The sequence below is a fragment of the Ambystoma mexicanum genome, chromosome 1q, assembly GCF_040938575.1.
Source record: "Ambystoma mexicanum isolate Mex_15411 chromosome 1q, UKY_AmexF1_1, whole genome shotgun sequence".
Taxonomy (NCBI): domain Eukaryota; kingdom Metazoa; phylum Chordata; class Amphibia; order Caudata; family Ambystomatidae; genus Ambystoma; species Ambystoma mexicanum.
In genome coordinates, this window is record NC_090922.1 from 1,119,712,923 (window position 1) to 1,119,732,293 (window position 19,371).

Sequence of the window (19,371 nt, forward strand, 5' to 3'; positions counted from 1 at the left end):
CATAAACGCAACGAAGGGCGTAATTTTATCGATACTGTAACAACGTTGATCGATGAATTACTTACAAAGGAGCCACCGTTAGACCTAATTGTATGTGGAGATCTAAATTGTGTCTGTATTCCAGAGATTATACAAATTGAGGAAAAGAAGAGAGGAGACTGCAAACGAGAACAAGCGGCAGCTCAATGGTGTTTGGAACTAGAGCTTAGAGGCTTACACATGCTCAATGGGCAAACGGTTGGCGATATTCCAGCATGCCCTACGTGGAGAAGAAAAAATCAAAAATCGGTCATTGATTACATATTTGTGACTGAAAATATCCACAAGAGAGCAACGAAATTGGAAGTCACTAAAATGCAACACAGCGACCACGATATGGTAAAATTATCAATGTACCACCCCGGTGCGTGCGAGCAGATCTGCTGGCCATTTGTGGTGTGTACTGGGTCTAGTAGAATTCGTCTACATCTCTTGGATTCTGAAGTAGCGGCTATCTCCAATGCCTTTCAACATACTGTCAAATCTCTGGAATACCAAAACCTTCTGTCTAATTTTGAGGAAAATAAACGTAAGCAAAAACACGCCGAGTTTCGCCCAAAACACAAATTTGACATTTCCATTATGCAACGCAAAAGAGAAATGAGACAAGATCTAAGAAACCTTAAAGGTGCTCACATCGACAACCCAAAAGAGAGTATAAGAGCGATCAAGGCCAAATACAGAAATTGGATTAAATCACATGCAGCAATTATGCATCAAAATAACGCAGAAGAAATGCTGCGAAAAATGACCAGTAAAAACTCAGCAGCATATTGGAAATTGATAAATAACTTTATGGCTCCACAGCAAGCTCTTCAAGCCATAGCAGTAACCGAAGTTGAGTGGTCAACCTTTTTCAAAAAACTATTTGGCAGTGACAAACACGTATCATCTTGGGTACCTACGATGGCAAACAAGTGGGACATTACGTTTGAGAGAAGTGACATTTTGAATATAATCAAAAATGTACACGACTCTAGAGCGCCCGGCCCTGATGGCCTAACAAACTACACACTGAAAAAAACTCCAGCGCTATGGACGGAATTCTGTGTTACTCTGTTTGACCGAGTCATCGCGAGCCGATCAACTCCAAAGTCTTGGAAATGTGCAGTAGTTGTCCCAATCTTTAAAAAGGGAGACCGTTTGAATCCAAAAAATTATCGGCCCATAGCTCTGCTTGACGTGTTGGGAAAGATTTATGCTACCCTGTTGCAACAGAAATTGTTAAAATGGGCTAAAGATAACAACCATGTAGACCCCAGACAAGCAGGGTTTGTAAAGGGAGTGGGATGCGGCTTGAACCTACTGATGTTGAACCTCATAAAGATGGAAGCAATCAGAACTAACACAAAGATCTACTTGGCGCTGATAGATTTGTCCCACGCGTTTGACAGCATAGACAGAGAGCTGTTATGGGAGAAACTCACTAGATGGAACTGCCCCCTAAGTCTAGTGGAAGCAATTCGAGAATTACACACGGATACCACTATACAGATCCGCTTGGACACTAAAGGCACGTTATCTGCTCCCATCAGTACACAAAAGGGTGTGAAACAAGGCTGCCCCTTGGCAGCAAGTATTTTCAACCTCTTTATATCCGATATAAATGAGGCATTCACTGGTGTAACAACATTTCCTCCGAAACTACACGGCTCGCCGATCAACTACTTGGTCTATGCTGACGATCTTATTCTAGTCGATCTGACTCCTATAGGTCTGCAAAGGAAATTAAATTGTCTCGACAGTTATACCACAGATAACGGCCTTAGAATCAACAAACAAAAATGCGAAATTTTAATCCTGGAAAAACTGCAAGGCCGCAGCACTCGACGGATAAAGAACAGATGGCGTCTTGGTAATGAACAGCTTCAGATTGTAAAAAACTCGACATATTTGGGTATGAAGATCAGTGCCAGTAGAAATGATGCACCTTGGGCAGAATTGGCTAAGAACAAATGCCGACAGATGGCTTGTCAAGCAATCCGAATAAATACAAAATTTGGAAAGTTCTCTCTAAAACCAGTAATAGAATTTTACCAACAAAAAGTGGTACCTGCTTTAATCTATGGAGGTGAAAACGCATTTGGCTGTTCTAGTGATCTGTGGAACTCACTTGAAAATATATTCTGGACGCGAGTTCTACAACTTCCTAAAGGTACCTCGACGGTTTGTCTCCGATATGAATTGGGCCTCATTTCAATAAATGCAAGAGTCAGCTGGAACCTATTGAATCTCTTTAGGAAAACAATGTTAAAAAACCCAGTGAGCCAATTTCAAATACTACATAGGCCTGATACTGCTAAAGAACACACGATTTTATTTCAATGGAACCTCCTTTGTGTAACACTCTTAAAGGAGTTTGACATTCCTGTTACAACGCTATCTGAGACGCCTGAGCTGGCAAAAACTAAAATCTGGAGAGCTGATTGGATTAAAACCTGCGACCTAAGAGCCAACTCAACTCTAATGCAAGAGGTCCCAGGAGAAGCCAAAGCATATCATCAGAGGCTCACTTATCTAACTCTGTTTCCAGATCACCATGCAAGATCCTTATATATGCAGTTTAGGCTAAACATGCTAAAAACAAAGGAGCATATGAACAGATGGGCGAATGGCGCGATCACCGATCTAAGGTGTAGCTTCTGTAACAAAGATAACGAGACCTTAAAACATCTAACGCTGTTCTGCCAATTCTTCCAACACCAAAGGCAAATCCACTTTGGAGGGCTGATTAATGAGCATCGATATATGATGGCTGATGATTGGTGGGCAGTGTTATTTGAGGGATCCAATAGAGCAGTTTTATTTGCACTAACAAATTTTCTTCGGGAAGTAAAAGCACGTCTAGACGATCAATATATAAATCTGGTGCAAGTAAAGTCCTGAACTCTTTGGTAGTTGCCATGATACTATTCCTCAATATGATATAATGGAAGTGTCAAATGAGCTGTTACGATGAAATGATAGAGGGAGAGAGAGAGAGGGAGGGAAGCAAATCAAATGAATTTTATATGTGATGTCCTTTTTGTCTTCTGTTTTTTAAAGGTTGAACAAACCAATAAAAATATATAAAAAAAAAAAAAAAAAAAATGTACAACAAAATTGTAGCCGAAAAGTAACATCCAATTTTACAATTAAATACATATGTGCTTTTGATAATTGAAAATCAACTACATGTTAAGTTTTAAACATACAAGAGTAAATGCAAGACAATATACAAAACAAGACAAAGACAAACTACATCACCCCTCCTCTAAACTCTAGCCCAGTATTGGGCTACTAAATATAATTGGGGTCTACTCTGGCAAAATTCACAAATAAAATTCATTGAACCTACTCCATTGTTCATTATACAAGTCCTCTTTATGTAAGGTATCAAAATTAACTTTATCAAATCGAGAAAGAAGTCGGACTTAAACTAACCATTCCTCCACACATGGCTTTTTCCTTGCTTTCGAAAGACGTAAAATTTGCCGGGTTGCTATCAAAAGAAGTTTGTTGGTCCAACATAGCATCTCAACGCAAATGACGAGTGCTATTTGGAGATGTCAGAATCACAGCCAATGGGGTTCTTCAAAAAGCAATACTCCAAATCATATCTACCCTATCCAAAATATTGCTCCAAAATGTTTTTACCCTAGAGCATTCACAAATCATGTGCAACAATGTACCCCTCTCCTTAGAGCAACTCCAGCATATATCATCTTTTAGACCCAATTTATACATCTTATCCGGAGTCCAAAAGAGACACCCCAACAGTCTGTTGTATATAGCGTAAATTTCCATTGATTTTCATCCTTACTGGGACTTTCCACATACTCTCCCAGTCATTCAATGCCCGATCCACTCCCATCTCTTCAGACCAAGCAACTCCTAATCTATCCCACAACATCTTAGCATTTTCCTCTACTGGGAATAACTTAAAAAAACAATACCACACAGGGAGCAGTTTTAATAAAGTTACATCCATCAGGTCTTTCAAGCAGTGGTTTGTCAAGCATTAGTAGTCTCTCGGTTATCAAATCCTTTAATAAATGATATCTAGTTAACGCCCGATTATGAAATGCATATTTCCTCCTTAAAGTCTCAAAAGATAATATCTCACCCTCACCCTAAATATCTCTCTCTAGTAAAAGGTTTTTATTGATCCAACTTCTCCAAAATATCATTCGATTATGAATCTGAAGTCCTGGATTCTGCCAGGTGGAGGCCTCTTCACACAAAGAGCCCTTGTCCACTTCCCACAATCATTGAAGTGACTGCATCTTTTGTGGCAAGTATTGATTGTAATCTAGATACTGACCTAGGTAATGTACTGAGAGAGTATAAACATTCCATCTGAAAAGGTCTTAATATATATTCCTCGATCTGAGCCCAGATTGGAACACCTGGTTCATCAATAGAAAGACCGATAATAGATGTCTTAACTAAAAAAACTCTTACAGTAGTTTTCCAGGATTGGGTAACCAAAACCCCCATTCACGTACACCACGCGTCAATAAATACCGTGGTATCTTAGGTCTTTTATCAATTCCCCATAAAAATTCATTCAAGACTATCTACCCGGCCCAAAGTTTTCTTTGAGAATTTCGGTGGGAGTGACTGTATTATATATAAAACTTTGGGTAAGAGTACCATTTTAATGGCGTTAATTTTAGCCCAAATAGTTAATGGGAGTCTACTCCATTTAAGAATATTCCTTCTCATCACTTCCAAAACTTTATCAATGTTGAACCCAGCCATCTCTTTCACATCCCTAGATAAGTATATCCCTAAATATTTGACATGGATATTCTCCCACTTACAGTTACAGTTCCAATTTAATAAATGACCACGCACCGGACCGTTTTCTCACAGTTAATTCTGTACCCTGAAAGCCTCCCATCTTCATTAACCACATCTCATAATATGACCCCCCCCCCTTCATTATGGTTACCGAGTAGAATTACTAAGTCATCTGCATAAGCCAACACTTTCACTTCAATCTCCCCCATTCTAAAGCCTGACAGGCTACAAGATTGATATATATCAAGAATGGTTCCAGAGCCAAGTTGAATAGGTAAGACGATAAAGGACACCCCTAACGGGTACCTTTAAATAGATTAAAAGAAGCTGACATGTCCCCATTTACCCAAACTCTTGCGCTGATGCCCGATTGTAGGGCTCCCACTGCATTAATGAAAAGAGGTCCAAAACCCATCTTTAACAAGTAAAGTTTAAGAAGGTCCAATTAACATTATCAAATGCTTTTTCGGCATCCAAGAATATGAAGAGTAAATCATCAGATTTTGTAGATGACAAATTTAAAATATCCAAAATGGTTCTAATATTATCATACTCATGGCGTTGCTTCATAAATCCCACATGAGTCTTATCGATTAAGTCACCCATATGTTTATGTAGTCTACTAGTTAGAATTTTCGTGAATATCTTTGCATCTACATTTAGTAGAGAAATCGGTCGATAATTAGAACATGTGGACGCATCTTTCCCAGACTTGGGGACCACGGTTACAACTGCTTCCTTCATTGAGGGACATAGGGTGCCTTCCATTAAAAGTATTTTAAATGCCAACAGTAAGATATTAAATGTCCCCAGCAGCCTAGTTATTGAAGTCACCTGTGGGTGTAGGTTGTGTCTGTGGGCCATCCCAAAAGGGTCTTTACTGATTTAGAAACAGAGTGTACAGTATTGAAGTGCATGTGTGTGTTACTATTCTATTGCTCCCTTCTGAAGGGTTCCATGTGTTAAAATCGTGTCAAAAATGGCCGTGAACACAAAATATCGTGGCAAAAAGGCAGTGGTTGTGCCGCCGCAATCCATGTAAAGGAAGCAGGGGACACCCCCGCAATCCCTGGACCCACTATACCATTTAAGGGGAGTGGTGGACACCCATGCGACCCCCGCTCACCTTAAATGGTGTAATGGGGTACACCTTGAACGGGTCAAACCACATCATTTTTGCTGCGATTTTTTGTTCAAGCAACATTTTTGCCGCAATTTTATCACTGCATACCTTCTGAAGAAGGCTTTATAACTGACTGATAAATTAATAATGATTTGTTTATGCAAGAAACCTTGAGTGTAAGAGTTTATTTGAATACTTATAACTGTGAATCTTTGTGTAAATCCACTACAGCTCACATTTCCCCTCTTGCGATAAGCCTGGCTGCTCAACACGCTACCAAAACGGTGTTGTACAAGCTTATACAAATGGTTGGGTTGCATACACTTTGTGTTCCCAGAGGGTACTGCATTCAAACTTTGCCTAACACTACCATTGTACTTTTCTACCACAGGCTGAATCCTCCACTGCAGTATAGCACCCATGTGTGACCATTGTGTCAAAATGGCCCGGTTGTCTTCTGTTTGCAAGGTCTTTCTTGGGTTTTACACTGCACGCCAAGCCAGGTTTGAGCCCTTTGTTCGTTTTGGCCATTTGCAGGCTTCAGTATTGAACCCCGCCTCTGGTTCCAGTGTTTCTGGAAGAGCAGGAAGTGAGGGACGTGCCCAAAACTCCCCGGTCCTTTGTCTTTAGGAATGTCTAAATGCACCCAGTCCTGATTGGCTGGTTGGCTGTTCTTTCAGGACAGCCACCCTGCTGTTTGAGTGACAGCTAGGCTGTGCATGAATGGGAGAAACCGGCTTAAAAGGCAATGGTTTTGGAACTGAAGACAGTCGGCCACTGGGAAGAACATCCTGAAGAAATCATGAATGAAGCTTGCTGCATCCTCCTGGACCTTTGAATTGCCCGGTGAAGCCCTGCTGCTGTGCTGAAACTCCCTTTTCTGATCGACAAGTGAAGCTCCGGAAGGGACACCTTCTTCCCTTGGGTTAGTGGGACCAACTAACCCCGAGATGAACTCCACTGGACCACCTTCCCCAACTGGCTGGACTGCTTTGCTGCTGCAGGAACCGAATGCCAGGGGTCGAGTAATCCGTAGTCTAGTGCAACATCTGTGATCTGGCCAGAAGCTCCAGGAGTCTCCCCAGGACCCTCCAGAAGCAGGACAGCCAGAGCTTGAGTCCCCCTCACCTGAGTGCAGGACTCAAGGAGTGAAGGAAGCCCAACTGGTATCCAAGATCCGCGGTGGTGCTGTTTACCGAGCACTGAAACCGCGAAGTGCAGCTGATCCGGAAAGAGCCTGTAGCTGCTGCTGACCTTAGAATTGCTGTGCAGGAGTCCTCCAGACGTCCTCCCTGTTGTCCCCACGACTGAGGCCCAGGAACACAGGATCTGCATCACTGCAACCAGACAGAAGCCAGCTGGACCACTCTTCTTCTAACCTAAGGTACTGTTCTGACTTGGGGTACTTACCTTATTTTCTGTAGCTTTGCTGTTCTCAGTAGATACTTGCACTAGGCTGCTTTGCTGGAGTTGATTTTAGCTCTACCCTTCACAAGTGTAAGAGCTTGTGACCCTACAGCGATTTTTCTTGAACAAACTCTAACTTTGTGCAGGACTTTGGTATCTAAAATGCCTCAGCTCCATACACTATGCTCCAATTGACGTTGGCTGTCCTGGCTCCCTGCAGACTTTTCTAGTCCATTTGGCTTTGATACTTACTCTCCCTCATAGGTGATAACTTGGTTTCTAACTATTATTGCTGGGAAAGGCTTTTATCTAGCCTTTATTGGAAGATTTAAAAGTGCTCACATGCTCTGAGAACCTGTTTAACCTTTTTCCTTCCCTTAACTTTTCCTTTCTACACAACCTCAGAATCTTCAAAGTGTACTAGTGATATATAAATGCCATTACTGTCCTAGGTAGTGAAGTCACCTCAGGGTGTAGGAAGCGTGTAAGAAGCATCTCTAAAGAGTATCTACTAGCTTTGTGTTGATTCTAGAAAAGTATTTTAAAGTATATTTGATTGTTGCACATATTGACCTTTTTAAAGAATGCTTATTTAAAAACTATGTATAACTGAAACCTTGAGTATAAGTCTTACTTGGCTACTTGTATTGGTGCATTTCATTCCTACAGCTCTACAGTTCACATTTACCCCTCTTGAGATAAGCCTGGCTGCTCAGTCACACTACCAACTTGTGTAGTACAGCCCTACACCAATATGTGGGTTACCTAATACCAAGAAAACAAGTGTTGTGTAGTCTCCCTCAGGGTTACTACATCCACTCTTGCCTAACAGTCAAGTCTTTACATGCTCAAAAAGTTATTTTTTTCCTCATCTATTCCCCCCTCACATCCCTGGGCCCTATACATTCAAAGTGCAAAGTTGAGTTATCCCACATTTTGAATAAATGTGTCTGTTCGCAGGGTCGGGGAACGTTTCTATAGATTGGGCAAATTAATTATGAATCTTATAATCTTTGCATATTCACTTAATAAAGCACATCTACATATATTTCCTAGTTGTTTCAACCAATCATAATCTTTTATTTTTTCCTTCACTTTTACCCCATTTTATACCAACAACTTCACAGCGGAATCCATTTCACATACCAGCAACTTCACAGCGGAACCTATGTCACAAAGGTAATTCTTACACTCTAAAACCTATTAAGCATAAGTGAAGACTCTGCAGCCAGTATCTCCTTCAGCTTCTTATAGATTAAGTTTACAGGTCGATTCATTATTTTGTACAATATTGTAAGTTTCTTTCCCCAAATGATGGAATCGCTAGATTAGAGTCCAAACTGAAGCCTACTTGCCACCATAGGTAAACTTCGAGGTAGATTTAAAATATACTCCCATAAAAAAACAATTTGATCCTGCTTGTTTTCTTCCTGTGTACGTACTCATCTGCCTCTAGTCCATAGGCTAAGGATGGCACCACCTTTTTTTGACCAACGAGAACTGACATTTCATCCAAATTATTTTCTTCTAGGCCAAGTGTGGTAGTAACGTCACTGAGTCTTCGTCAGATTGGAGTAGTTCTTACCAATCAAGATTGTGTAACCTAGATCTCCAATTTGATTGTATGGCTGGAGTCACGTTTGCTTTATGAACCAGGGGAACTTTACGATTTTCCAAATGTTGTTAAAAGTCAAGATGGCAGACTTTGTTGCATTGATTGATACATTATTAATCACTAAAAAAAATTCAACACAGCTCGACAGCCTTTGTAGACCAATCAGAGTTGTGTCTAATAATATATTGTTGGCAAATACCATGAATTGCTAATGCACATGGCCAAACTTGAGTAGAAAGGCACATATTTTGCTCAACTCCTCCTCTAAGTCACTCAGGTAGAGATTAAAGAGACAGGGGGCTAGCACGTACCCATCTCTCAGCCCTATCCCGGAAGCAATCTTTTGTGTCAATCCCCCATTCATTTTGAGCCTTACTTGTCAAGTTGTTCTTGAGTATAATATTATCAATGTATTCAACAGCATGTGAGGTATACCTCAGTTTATTCCATGAGATATTTTGATCAATAAGATCGAAATCAGACTGAAGGTCCCGAAACGCAATGTATACCTGATTGGACCTAGATTGTTGCTTTAGGATTTTCAATACGAAAGCACTCAATTAACAACCCACATCCTCCCTAAAACCTGTCTGGAGCACTGACAGTTGCTTAGATAATGATTTCTACAGTACATCAATATTAAAATCCACAGCTCTACTTGGAGAAAGAAATGTGTCGGCAAACGAGACACGTCAGCTACAATACCCACTTTACTTACCTGTTACAACGTTGATGACAAGTACTGGAGAGGGCAAGGGCTCTTAAAAGGATCCCCAATGGAGTAATTGGGCCCTTTGAGGCCAACAAGGAACTCCAGAGGCAGAGCCAAGGAGTATCTAAAACCTTTCTTGTATTGAAGGCACTAGAAGATTTATTACATTTCAAAGCTCCCACATACCGAGACAGGCTCTTCATGCTTTGTCTCTTCTAAAGTTGACATACTGCTTCGAGTTTGTTCACCAGGCTTATAGTAGAAGTGAAATTATCCAACAGATTTAAAAGGATATTTAGTGCCTAACCTACAAATTAGGATGAGATTTGATCTAGTGGTCGGTTAGAAAATATTAGGTCCCCCGCCTGTGGACAATTTAGCTTTGGCTCACTAGTTTTGCATCTGTACAGTTATCGGAGTAAATAAAGTATTACAGAGTTATTTTCTTTCAGAAAGATTTGTACCTCTGAATCAGATCAAAGTTAGGTTGACTGGTGTTTAGTTGTCAGTTACTGAATCTTCCATGTATGCCCTGGTCCGGTCCTCTACACCAACATCTGTCCATGGTGAGTTAATGAACAGCCTGCAGTCATTATTTAAGAGGACAGAGACTTATTTTGTCCATTAAAATAAGGGCCCAACAGTCCTATATATTTAAAAACTAAAGCTACTGATCTAAACTGGATTGATTTTCTCAGAAATGATGTCCCAAGAACTAGTATTGCTACTGCTCTTCTTTCTTTGAAAGAGGAGTTCTACCCGAAAAATACATTTGCTACACACATTGTTATACATAAAAATTAAATGCAGTCCTGGTTATTGGACAATCAAAGACACTTGTAATAAATCACATTAACCTTCTCACAGAATTAAATGCGTGTAACATATGGGACACATTTTGTTGACTGCCTAGTCATTTCTACAGAACTGAAATTTTGAAAGTTCACAGCCATTCTAGGAGGAAAATGGTACGTTAGTAAACAAGACTTTACTACTGCAATACTCACTTTGCTTATCTGTTTCCGGAAATGGGGCATCTTTTTCATAAGTAAAGACAGATTGCTAATTGAAACCTGCAAACAAAAAAGTAGCTTTAATACAGATGATACACTATATCTGCATACCATAAAAAAGACTGGTCCTCTTTCACCATACATAAACTGAAATTAGAAAGATTTGGTACCAATGTTTCAAACGGATTTACTAAAGAGATAATAGGCAGCCCAGTAATGCATACCCCAGTTAAATCACTGCAGAAAACTAACAAGGTTAGTGCTCAAGAACTACAGCCTCTCTTAAACCAATAGACTGCTTTGGTTTTGCTATCCTTTCCAACCTACAAAAGTGCACATCCAAAAGATAATGACACGTATGTTTCATACTGGTCATGAGAACACAAGAAAGATAGCCCTCAACTAAGTCAGAGATGGTACAGGGATGTGAGAGTGATGTCAGGGTCTGGGAACCTGTCATAGGTCATGGAAGGAACCCTTCAAACAGGGAAAGGTGACCTACCATGGTCTTCAGACCAGAGCTGTGTGCTACCAGCAGATGGGGTTATTATGGGATGTTTAAGGTGCCCCTCTGTCTCTGTACCCATATAGCCAGACGGTCAGAGAGCTAGAAAAACCCAACCATAATGGCACCTCCACACCATTATCCCCCTTAACCCAGTCCCCCACTACTGTATACACATTTGGTGACAGGCAACATCTTATATGTGTGACAAAGTCAGTCATCTTACTTTTTTTAAATAGGGGACGAGGACCCCTTTCATCCTGCAGTGGGAGGCATAACGGAGTGGAAGGCAGACATTTTTACATCAGCGGGAGAAGTGGCAGTTGGGAAGCCGCTAGTTTCTATTCCCTCCCAAAGTGCATGTATGCATCTCAACAGTACCACTGCAGATCACCACGTACCTCCTAAACACACTGCTGGACAGTTAGTTTCTTCTTTTAGAAAACGACATTTGACCAAGATCTCAGCAGATGGCCCACAAGCCAATAGCCCAGAACCTCTCAACAAAAGACTCCAGCCATCAGAATGCTGCAGTCGGCAGAGAGCAAAGGAACTGCTAAACCAAGCATCAGCAAGCCTACCACAGCAGCCAGGGACATGGCACACTGCTCATTAGCACCAGTGTACACTGCTCTCCATCAGCTGCAATGAAGCATCCTGATACAAGCGAACATGAACTTACCCTGGAGCAGCTTCCTAACAAAAACAAAGACCACCTTATATTTATCACGGACAACAAGCGCAACATTCACCCCACGCACCCCCCAACATGAACCCGAACACTATCCATGGGGGCTGCCACTGTGCAAGCTTGGGATGATTTCTAAAATCAGCCCTGGTGAACAGATTTAAGAGGCTACCCTACATATATTGAACAGGGAGCTCTGAGAGTTTAGCCAAAACACAATCAAAATAGCAAAGGGGAGCAGTGAAGGCTTAGTCTCAGGAGAGTGTGAGTGGGGTCAGGGACCTCAATGGGTCCACACAGAATAACACATACCAATTAGTCCGACAGTTATAAAAATACAGTTATTTATTTAGGCCTTTAGATCACACTGGAAAATCAAACTAGCAGGTAGTAACATCACATAATACTCTACAATACAATCACCAGTATATTCATTCACAATACATCATAAAAGAACTATCCATGTAAAACTGATTATCATCATTTTAATTACACCTGCATTACTTATCGGTCACAAGTTCATTTGCCTATAATTTAGAAGTTCAATCCTAAAATATATGGAGCCTGGTGCTCAACCAAATGTCGCAGGTTCCAATACAAGGTTTCTCACAGGTATGTGCGCTCTAATGGGATGCAATGGACTTGTGTAATGATTAAGAATTGTTTCAAAGTATTTAAAGGTTCAGCAACAATTTACCAGAAGGCCTGTAATCTCTCTTCTCTCTTCCAGTCGCAAGTCTAACCCAAGGACAGGGTACTTGACCGAGCTTTGATGACAAAAGGTAAGCATTAGTGTGAGTTTTCAGTTTCTGTGCTAATTCCCTTCGACCTGAGAGACCCCCAGCACTTTTGCTGGACTCTAGACTTTTATGATTTTAATCTCCTGAGTGAGTGTAACTTTTACCACTCACTCATTCTTTTTCAGACTAGGATTTTATTTTCACTGTTTTATGGAGTCTGGTAAACTCCATATGTTTAATACAGGCATCTGCTTTTTGCTCTGTGACACCCAGCACCCTATGTGCAGTGCCACCTAAAAGTTCCTTCGATTTCTCTTTATGTTTAAATACATTTTCTTGTGAGAACTACAGTTCAAGAATAGTAAGATAACTTATCTTACCTTATCTCAGCTGCAGTACAGCACCCATGGGTGACCATTTTTCCAAAATGGTCCCAGTCTTCTTCTTTTGCCATTTTCCGATTGTCAGTTCCTTTTGGGCTTTTCCTTTTCTTCTATCCTTTAGAATAGATGCAAGTCCTTTGTGAGTTTTGCTTTGGCGGGCATCAGCCCTGAAGCCCGTCCAGGCTCCAGTGTGTCTGGTAAAGCAGGAAGTCAGGGGGGAGCTGAAACGTCACTGTCCTTCGTCTGTAGGTATGACTGGCTGAAACCAGTTCCAACTGGGTGGCTGGCTGTCCTAGAGGACAGCCAACCCCCAGGTGACCAACAGCTCTGTGTGTGAATGAATGGGATTCAGCATAAAAAGGTGAGGATTTTAGATCTACAGACAGCGTCAACCACTGGAACAAGGAATCCGAAGCAGAAGACGAGCAGAGACGCCATCAGCACCTTCCAGGACCGCGAAAGCACCAGTGAAGCCTTGCAGCGGTGTGGACCGTGTTTTCACATTGACAGGGACGACCCGCCAAGGACAACTTCCTCCATTAGGCCAGTGGGACCAACTAACCTCAAGACTTTCTTCATTTTGGGCCATCTTCTAACTTCCTAGGACTTTCATGAGCTGCAAAATCCTAATACTCTGCGTACCTGGACCATTATCCAGTGATCATCTGGCTGAAACTTTGCAGGCATCTGTGAGGACCTACAGAGGCAGGAATTCTTCACCAAAAACCCCCTCACCAGAGTTCAGGACTGGGTAAGCGGAGAAAATTCAATCAGCGATATTCGTTTCTTCTCAGCGATAAGTAAAAGGCGCCAAAACCACAAAGAGCTGCTGGAGTGAGCTGAATCTATTGCTGCCGCCTCCTTCTCCCGAGTGCAGACGGCTGCCAGAAGTCCCCCTCTTTCATCACCATGAGCCAGGAGCATGAATCAGGGTCTGCAACATTGAACCTAGAAGGAAGCCAGCTACAATTTCTTCATCACTTTCAAGGTACTGTGGGGAGAGGGGTCGGTGTTTAGGGGGGGTGTACACTAATTACCTTGGGTCATTTTCATTGCTTCCTGGCTTGGGAAGTGCAGTTTTCTTCAATTGAGAGTTGACCTCAATTCTTCTGTGCAGGCCTTGCAGTCTGTGCACTGTCAGATAGGCTCCCCTTGAGATCCTGTGTTTCTTCAAGAAGCACTGACCTGTTAACTAACTTTTCCTCTGAAGAACTGTCCATTTGACTTGGCTGTCTGTTTCCCAAAGGTCCATCTGAGCCGAGTCGAGCAGTCACAGCAAAACTTTGAATCCTGACAGTCTGTTTACAGTGCCTGCAGTGAAGGGGTGTGCTAGAGCTTAAATCCCCTTGAAGCACGGTGCACACAGTGTCAAGCTGGGTCGAGCAGTCACAGCAGTCTCTGCTGGCGAGGAAGGCAGTCAGCAGGTGTGTCCTTACTTTTTTTTTTTTAACAGCTCACAAGCTACCTGTGACACTGATTGAAATCTGAAGAACTTAAAACGACCAGAGATGTCGAGGGGCCCATGTACCCACCGACATGGCAAATTGCGAGATGGACTGCCTTCAGCTTCCCCGATTGCGGGTGAGGTGAACTCCACCTTCCCCCTCCCCATGATAATGCTAAAATAAATTCTATAAAAGGGGCTGTTGGGGCCAGCTGCGCCAGGAAATGAGCTCTCAGACACTGCCTAACATGTCCGCAAGCAAGTGCCTTTATGCACATTATATGAGCGAGCAAGCGGAATGAGGGGAAGGAAATTAAATGTGTCAATGTCTGCAGAGCCTTCAGCGTCTCCAATAACCTTGGCCCCCGTACAGACTTCAGCACCCGTACAGAGTATGTAGACTATACACATTACACCGACTGTGATACCTAGTGTTGGAGCGTGCAGCACCATCTTTGGTAAATCTTGGAAAAATGTGGATTTAGTGAATTCAAGTGAGTTTCCTTTCGATCTGGGTTCAACAGTGGCTTCAAGTGGGAAGAGTCTGAAGATTAGAATGTGTGCAGATGGAAATGACACTGATCAATTGCTTAAAATGGTTCCAGGGTCCAGCAGAGCAAGTTGTGATTCTGGCGTGCTTGTAGAGACAAGAAAGTCGCTGATCCATTCACAGAACATATCCCGCTATGTGAAAGATGATTGTGCATTCTTAGAAGAAATCTTCACTCGTCCTGAATCACCAGAGTATCAGTGATTTGCTATGCATAATCTGTGAACCGTACAAGTAGCCCATTTTTGGATCAAGTTAATACCGCCTCTATGGAAATTCAACATTCAAATTTGGCAGCGCGATTATTGAGAGATATTGCAGCGACTAAAACCACAATTTCATAACAAAGGAGCTTGAGTGACTCAGTGAAGGAAATCCAATCCAGAGAATTAAGAAGATGACCAGCCCTGAGCTGAGCCTGATGAAAACAGAGATCTTGAGTAAGGCCAGAGACAGATGTATTTTGATACCTGATGAACTCACACAGTCCCAATCAGCCAGAAATAATGTCCTTCAACCTGAACTCTGTGCCTGGGGTGAGCCCCTTGAATACAACTAGATCTTCCTCAACTTCATCATCAGATCCTTCAGAAATCGGAATTGATATGGCTCACCCCTCTCGATTTGAACGTAATCACCAGAGGTGACAATGGCTGAGATCCATACTAATATAATGTCCGCCCTGACAATTACCTTAAACCCTTTCATGAAATCGTTTGAAAGAATGAATGATACCATAAACGATCAAGCCACTCCATTGGCTATGACTCACACTAAACTGATATTCCTAGAATCCTTTACAACAGATGTCCAACAGAGACTTGATAAAGAAGCAGAGTATCAGCTTTATGGCAGACCAGGCTATATGTACCAGCGGTCGACTACTTTTTCAGCTCCCGGGATAGAACTTTTTTGCAGGAGCCGCGCCAAACAGCCTTGCAATATTCAAATTTGGGGGGTTGGAAAACCTTTCAGGACAGCCAGCCGTTCAGTTTGAACTGGAATCTCGCACTCATGCTGGAAGCCAAAGGACTGCAAAGATTTGGACTCCTCCCTCGCTTCAAGTCTTCACAGAAACTCTGAAGCCTGGGCATGGAGTCCACAGGACTCCTGCCGAAGATAAAAATCACATAAAGGAATTTCCCACCCTGCAGCTCAGGGGAAGGAACAAGAAAGGACAATGAACACTAAAAATGGTGAAAAAACAAGACCGGGCCATTTTGGTATAATGAACAGCCATGGGTGCCTTTACCGGGGCTGTGCAAACAGCCCGCTGTAAAAGGTGCACCAAATTAATAAAAAGGTTCACTGCCAGCAGCCATTAAAGGCAAGTTTGCCTAGTGTAAAAGTAAAATGAGAAAGGGGATAATATGCATCTCTCCAGCACTCCACATAAGGTGGGGGGGGGGGGTGCTGGTCTCACCTACTAAAATGCAAAAAGGATCCAAAGATAACTGTAGTTCTCAGGATTTTAGCCAGAGAAAGTTAAAAGGGGAGCCCCTAGGACAACCCAGCAACAATAGCCACGTATTGCCAAAAAGTTGTGGAACAAGATAATTTTTAAAAGACACTATGGAAAGTCTTAAAAGTGACACCCATAAAAAGAATAAAAGATTCTGCGAGCGTGGGAAAAGGTTACCACACAGAGATATAAGGAAAAATAATCCACCTGTAAAAGCAAAAGGTTCTGGGGTTGACACAGGCAAGGAAGATTCATCATGGCTATGAAAATCTTAACCAACATTATTGTCGACATAAGTGATCAAATGAATTTTCAAAATCAGTCCTGTGGACATATTCTGAGGAGCCACCCTATTTTCATGGACAGGTAAAGACAGTAATGTTGAGTCAAACTATCAAGGTATTAAGACCGAGCAGTAAGGATTTGTCTTAAGAGAGTGTGAGAGTAGGGAAGGGTTCAGTTAAACACAGAGCATTCTTAACACAAACTAAGCATAATTTATAAAATACTGTTATTTATCTATGCCTTGGACAATTAAAACCTGTGGCTATGTATTATATTAGACATACACTACAAGTATGTACACATTCAAGTTTGGGGTGCTCTAGCTAAATAGCACCAACACTTTACTTTTGAACATAGATCCGTTTTAGAAAAATAAATGTAGCAAAGCAAGTGAAAAGGGAACAAGGCAAGAAGTAACCAAATTAGAGAATGTATATGTAAGAAAGGAGTTTAAAACACAATACACAGCGTTCTAGAAATAAGGCACACCTTAAAAGTCCTTCCCTAGCTAGTAAAGATGGGGCCCAGCGCTGTCACAAGTACCAATGTAACTCTTTGCAGAAAGCTAGGAGTCTTCAAAGGAGTCTCAACAAGTGTGGCAAAGCCAACAGGCAATTGTAAGCATTTCAAAGCTAAAGAAATAAATGCAGGAGAGTGCTTATAAAAAGACCCTTTCCCAATCCACCAATTTAGGCGGAGCCCAGAGTAGGATCCTTGAACAGAGCTACACTGATCACAGTACAGCAAAAAAGAGTCAGGGAAAGGACTTTACGCCCATTAAACCATACAGAGGGACGGCAGATAGGCACAGGTAGGTTTACTCGCCCCCTTTACTCTGATTCAATAAGGGATCACGGAAATCACTGACCCCCTTAGTCTTGTGTGTTAGCTCGATCTGAGGGTTGCTGATACAGAGATGTATAAGGAAAGAAGACCATCTTAGGTCAGGGCACTGCGATATTCAGGACTGTGTGTAATCACTGGGTGCTGTTTAGGCTAATGTATTTTTTACTAATAAGAATCCCAATTTCTACAATTGGACTTCTGTTGTAAATGTTGAACGTCTATATGATTTATCATCTCATGACTATGAACTCACCATCTCATGCTTAGACGATCGTATTTAGACTCCTAACATCACGCATTGCTCTTTAGTTTGGGTTATGCCATGTTGAGACGCTTAACTTGCTCATGTTGTGTGTAATTGTAGGTATCCTTTTTTGTAAAAAAAAGTTTAAGTTTTGAAAATGCAAAAACACAAATATAAAGTAAAGTTAAATTGTATGTTTGCCGGATCCACATGTCAAATACAGTGCATTCAAATTACATATTTACAAGAAACAATTAAGCTCCCACTCTTCATTCATACCGTGCGGTACTAGAGTGTCTAGGTGATCGATCCAGTATGCTTCACGTTGTCCTCTTAGATGTGCCACGCTATGGTTTTTTTCTACAAAATGTCTAGCCACAGCCGTCATCACATTTTTGTACCTAATACACGAGATATGCTCATTCATGCATATCTGCATTTTCGTTCCTGTCTCCAACATAGTATATGTCGCATGGGCATTTTATACAGTACACGATATTGTCAGTGTTACATGTGGCAAAGTGTTTTAGTTACATTTTTTCTCCTGTTCGAGGGTGAGAGACTCCAGCTCCTTTGATTATATTATCACAGTTCCCACAATTTAGGCTGTTTTCTCCTCATTCCGGTTCTTCTTTCTTCTCTGGTATTGACCAATAGATCTCTAAGATTATTTCTTCTGTGATAAGCAAAAACTGGCTGGTCAGAAAAGAGTCCCTTTGTTCTAGTGAAATGCATCTTTTTATCTGGGTACTTTGAGTGGAGTATTTGGAGACGAACACCACTGTAGGTGCTTCACGTTTATGTTTAGTTTGTAAAAGACTTTCCTGCATCCTAGTCGTCACTTTGCTCAGGGCTGCTCTTAGATCTTCATCCAAATACCCTCTATCCTGAAGTTTCTTCTGTAGTTTCTTTAATTTGATTTCACATTCCTCTGGATCACTAATTATTCTTTTTTGTCTCAACATCTGGCCATATAGTAGGTTCCTCAGAGTGTTGTGTGGGTGAAAACTTAATCTATGCAGAAGGTTATTTCTGTCTGTTGGTTTTGTGAATAATGTTGTTGAAATGTTATGTTATGTATTTGTACTTTGACATTGAGATGTATTCCTGGATCACCTATCTCTGCTGTGAATTGTATCCTCTGGTCTAGGGTATTTTTGTATGTCAAACATTCTGTGAGTCCCTCCTTTGCTCCATGTCATATAACAAAAATATCATCAATGTATCTTACCCAGATCTTGATGTTATCCTTCCATTGTGGGTTCTTCAAAATGTGGGATTTTTCAAATTTATGCATATAACTGTTGGCATATGCAGGTGCCATTGTTGCTCCCTTGGCAGTTCCTGACGTTTGTAGGTAAAATGTTTCTCGTGTCGAAAATAGGAGTTAACAGAGATGAATTCCAACAATATCATAATTAATTCTTTCGCTGCTCCAATTTCCCCTTCCTGTAGAAGAACAAGTTACTTACCAAACTGGTAACGTTCTTTCATTTGGATGTTCCTCCAACGTATTCCACATCTTTGACA

At 41.5% G+C, this 19,371-nt stretch overlaps 1 protein-coding gene across 1 annotated transcript in view; it reads right to left on the minus strand.

Moving 5' to 3' along the window:
- STXBP3 (syntaxin binding protein 3) overlaps nucleotides 1-19,371 on the minus strand; it is a 639,289-nt gene that overhangs the window by 320,852 nt on the left and 299,066 nt on the right. The window contains exon 12 of the mRNA XM_069641861.1: nucleotides 10,689-10,754. Coding sequence (XP_069497962.1) covers nucleotides 10,689-10,754 — 66 coding nt within the window. The remainder of the gene's footprint in view (nucleotides 1-10,688; nucleotides 10,755-19,371) is intronic.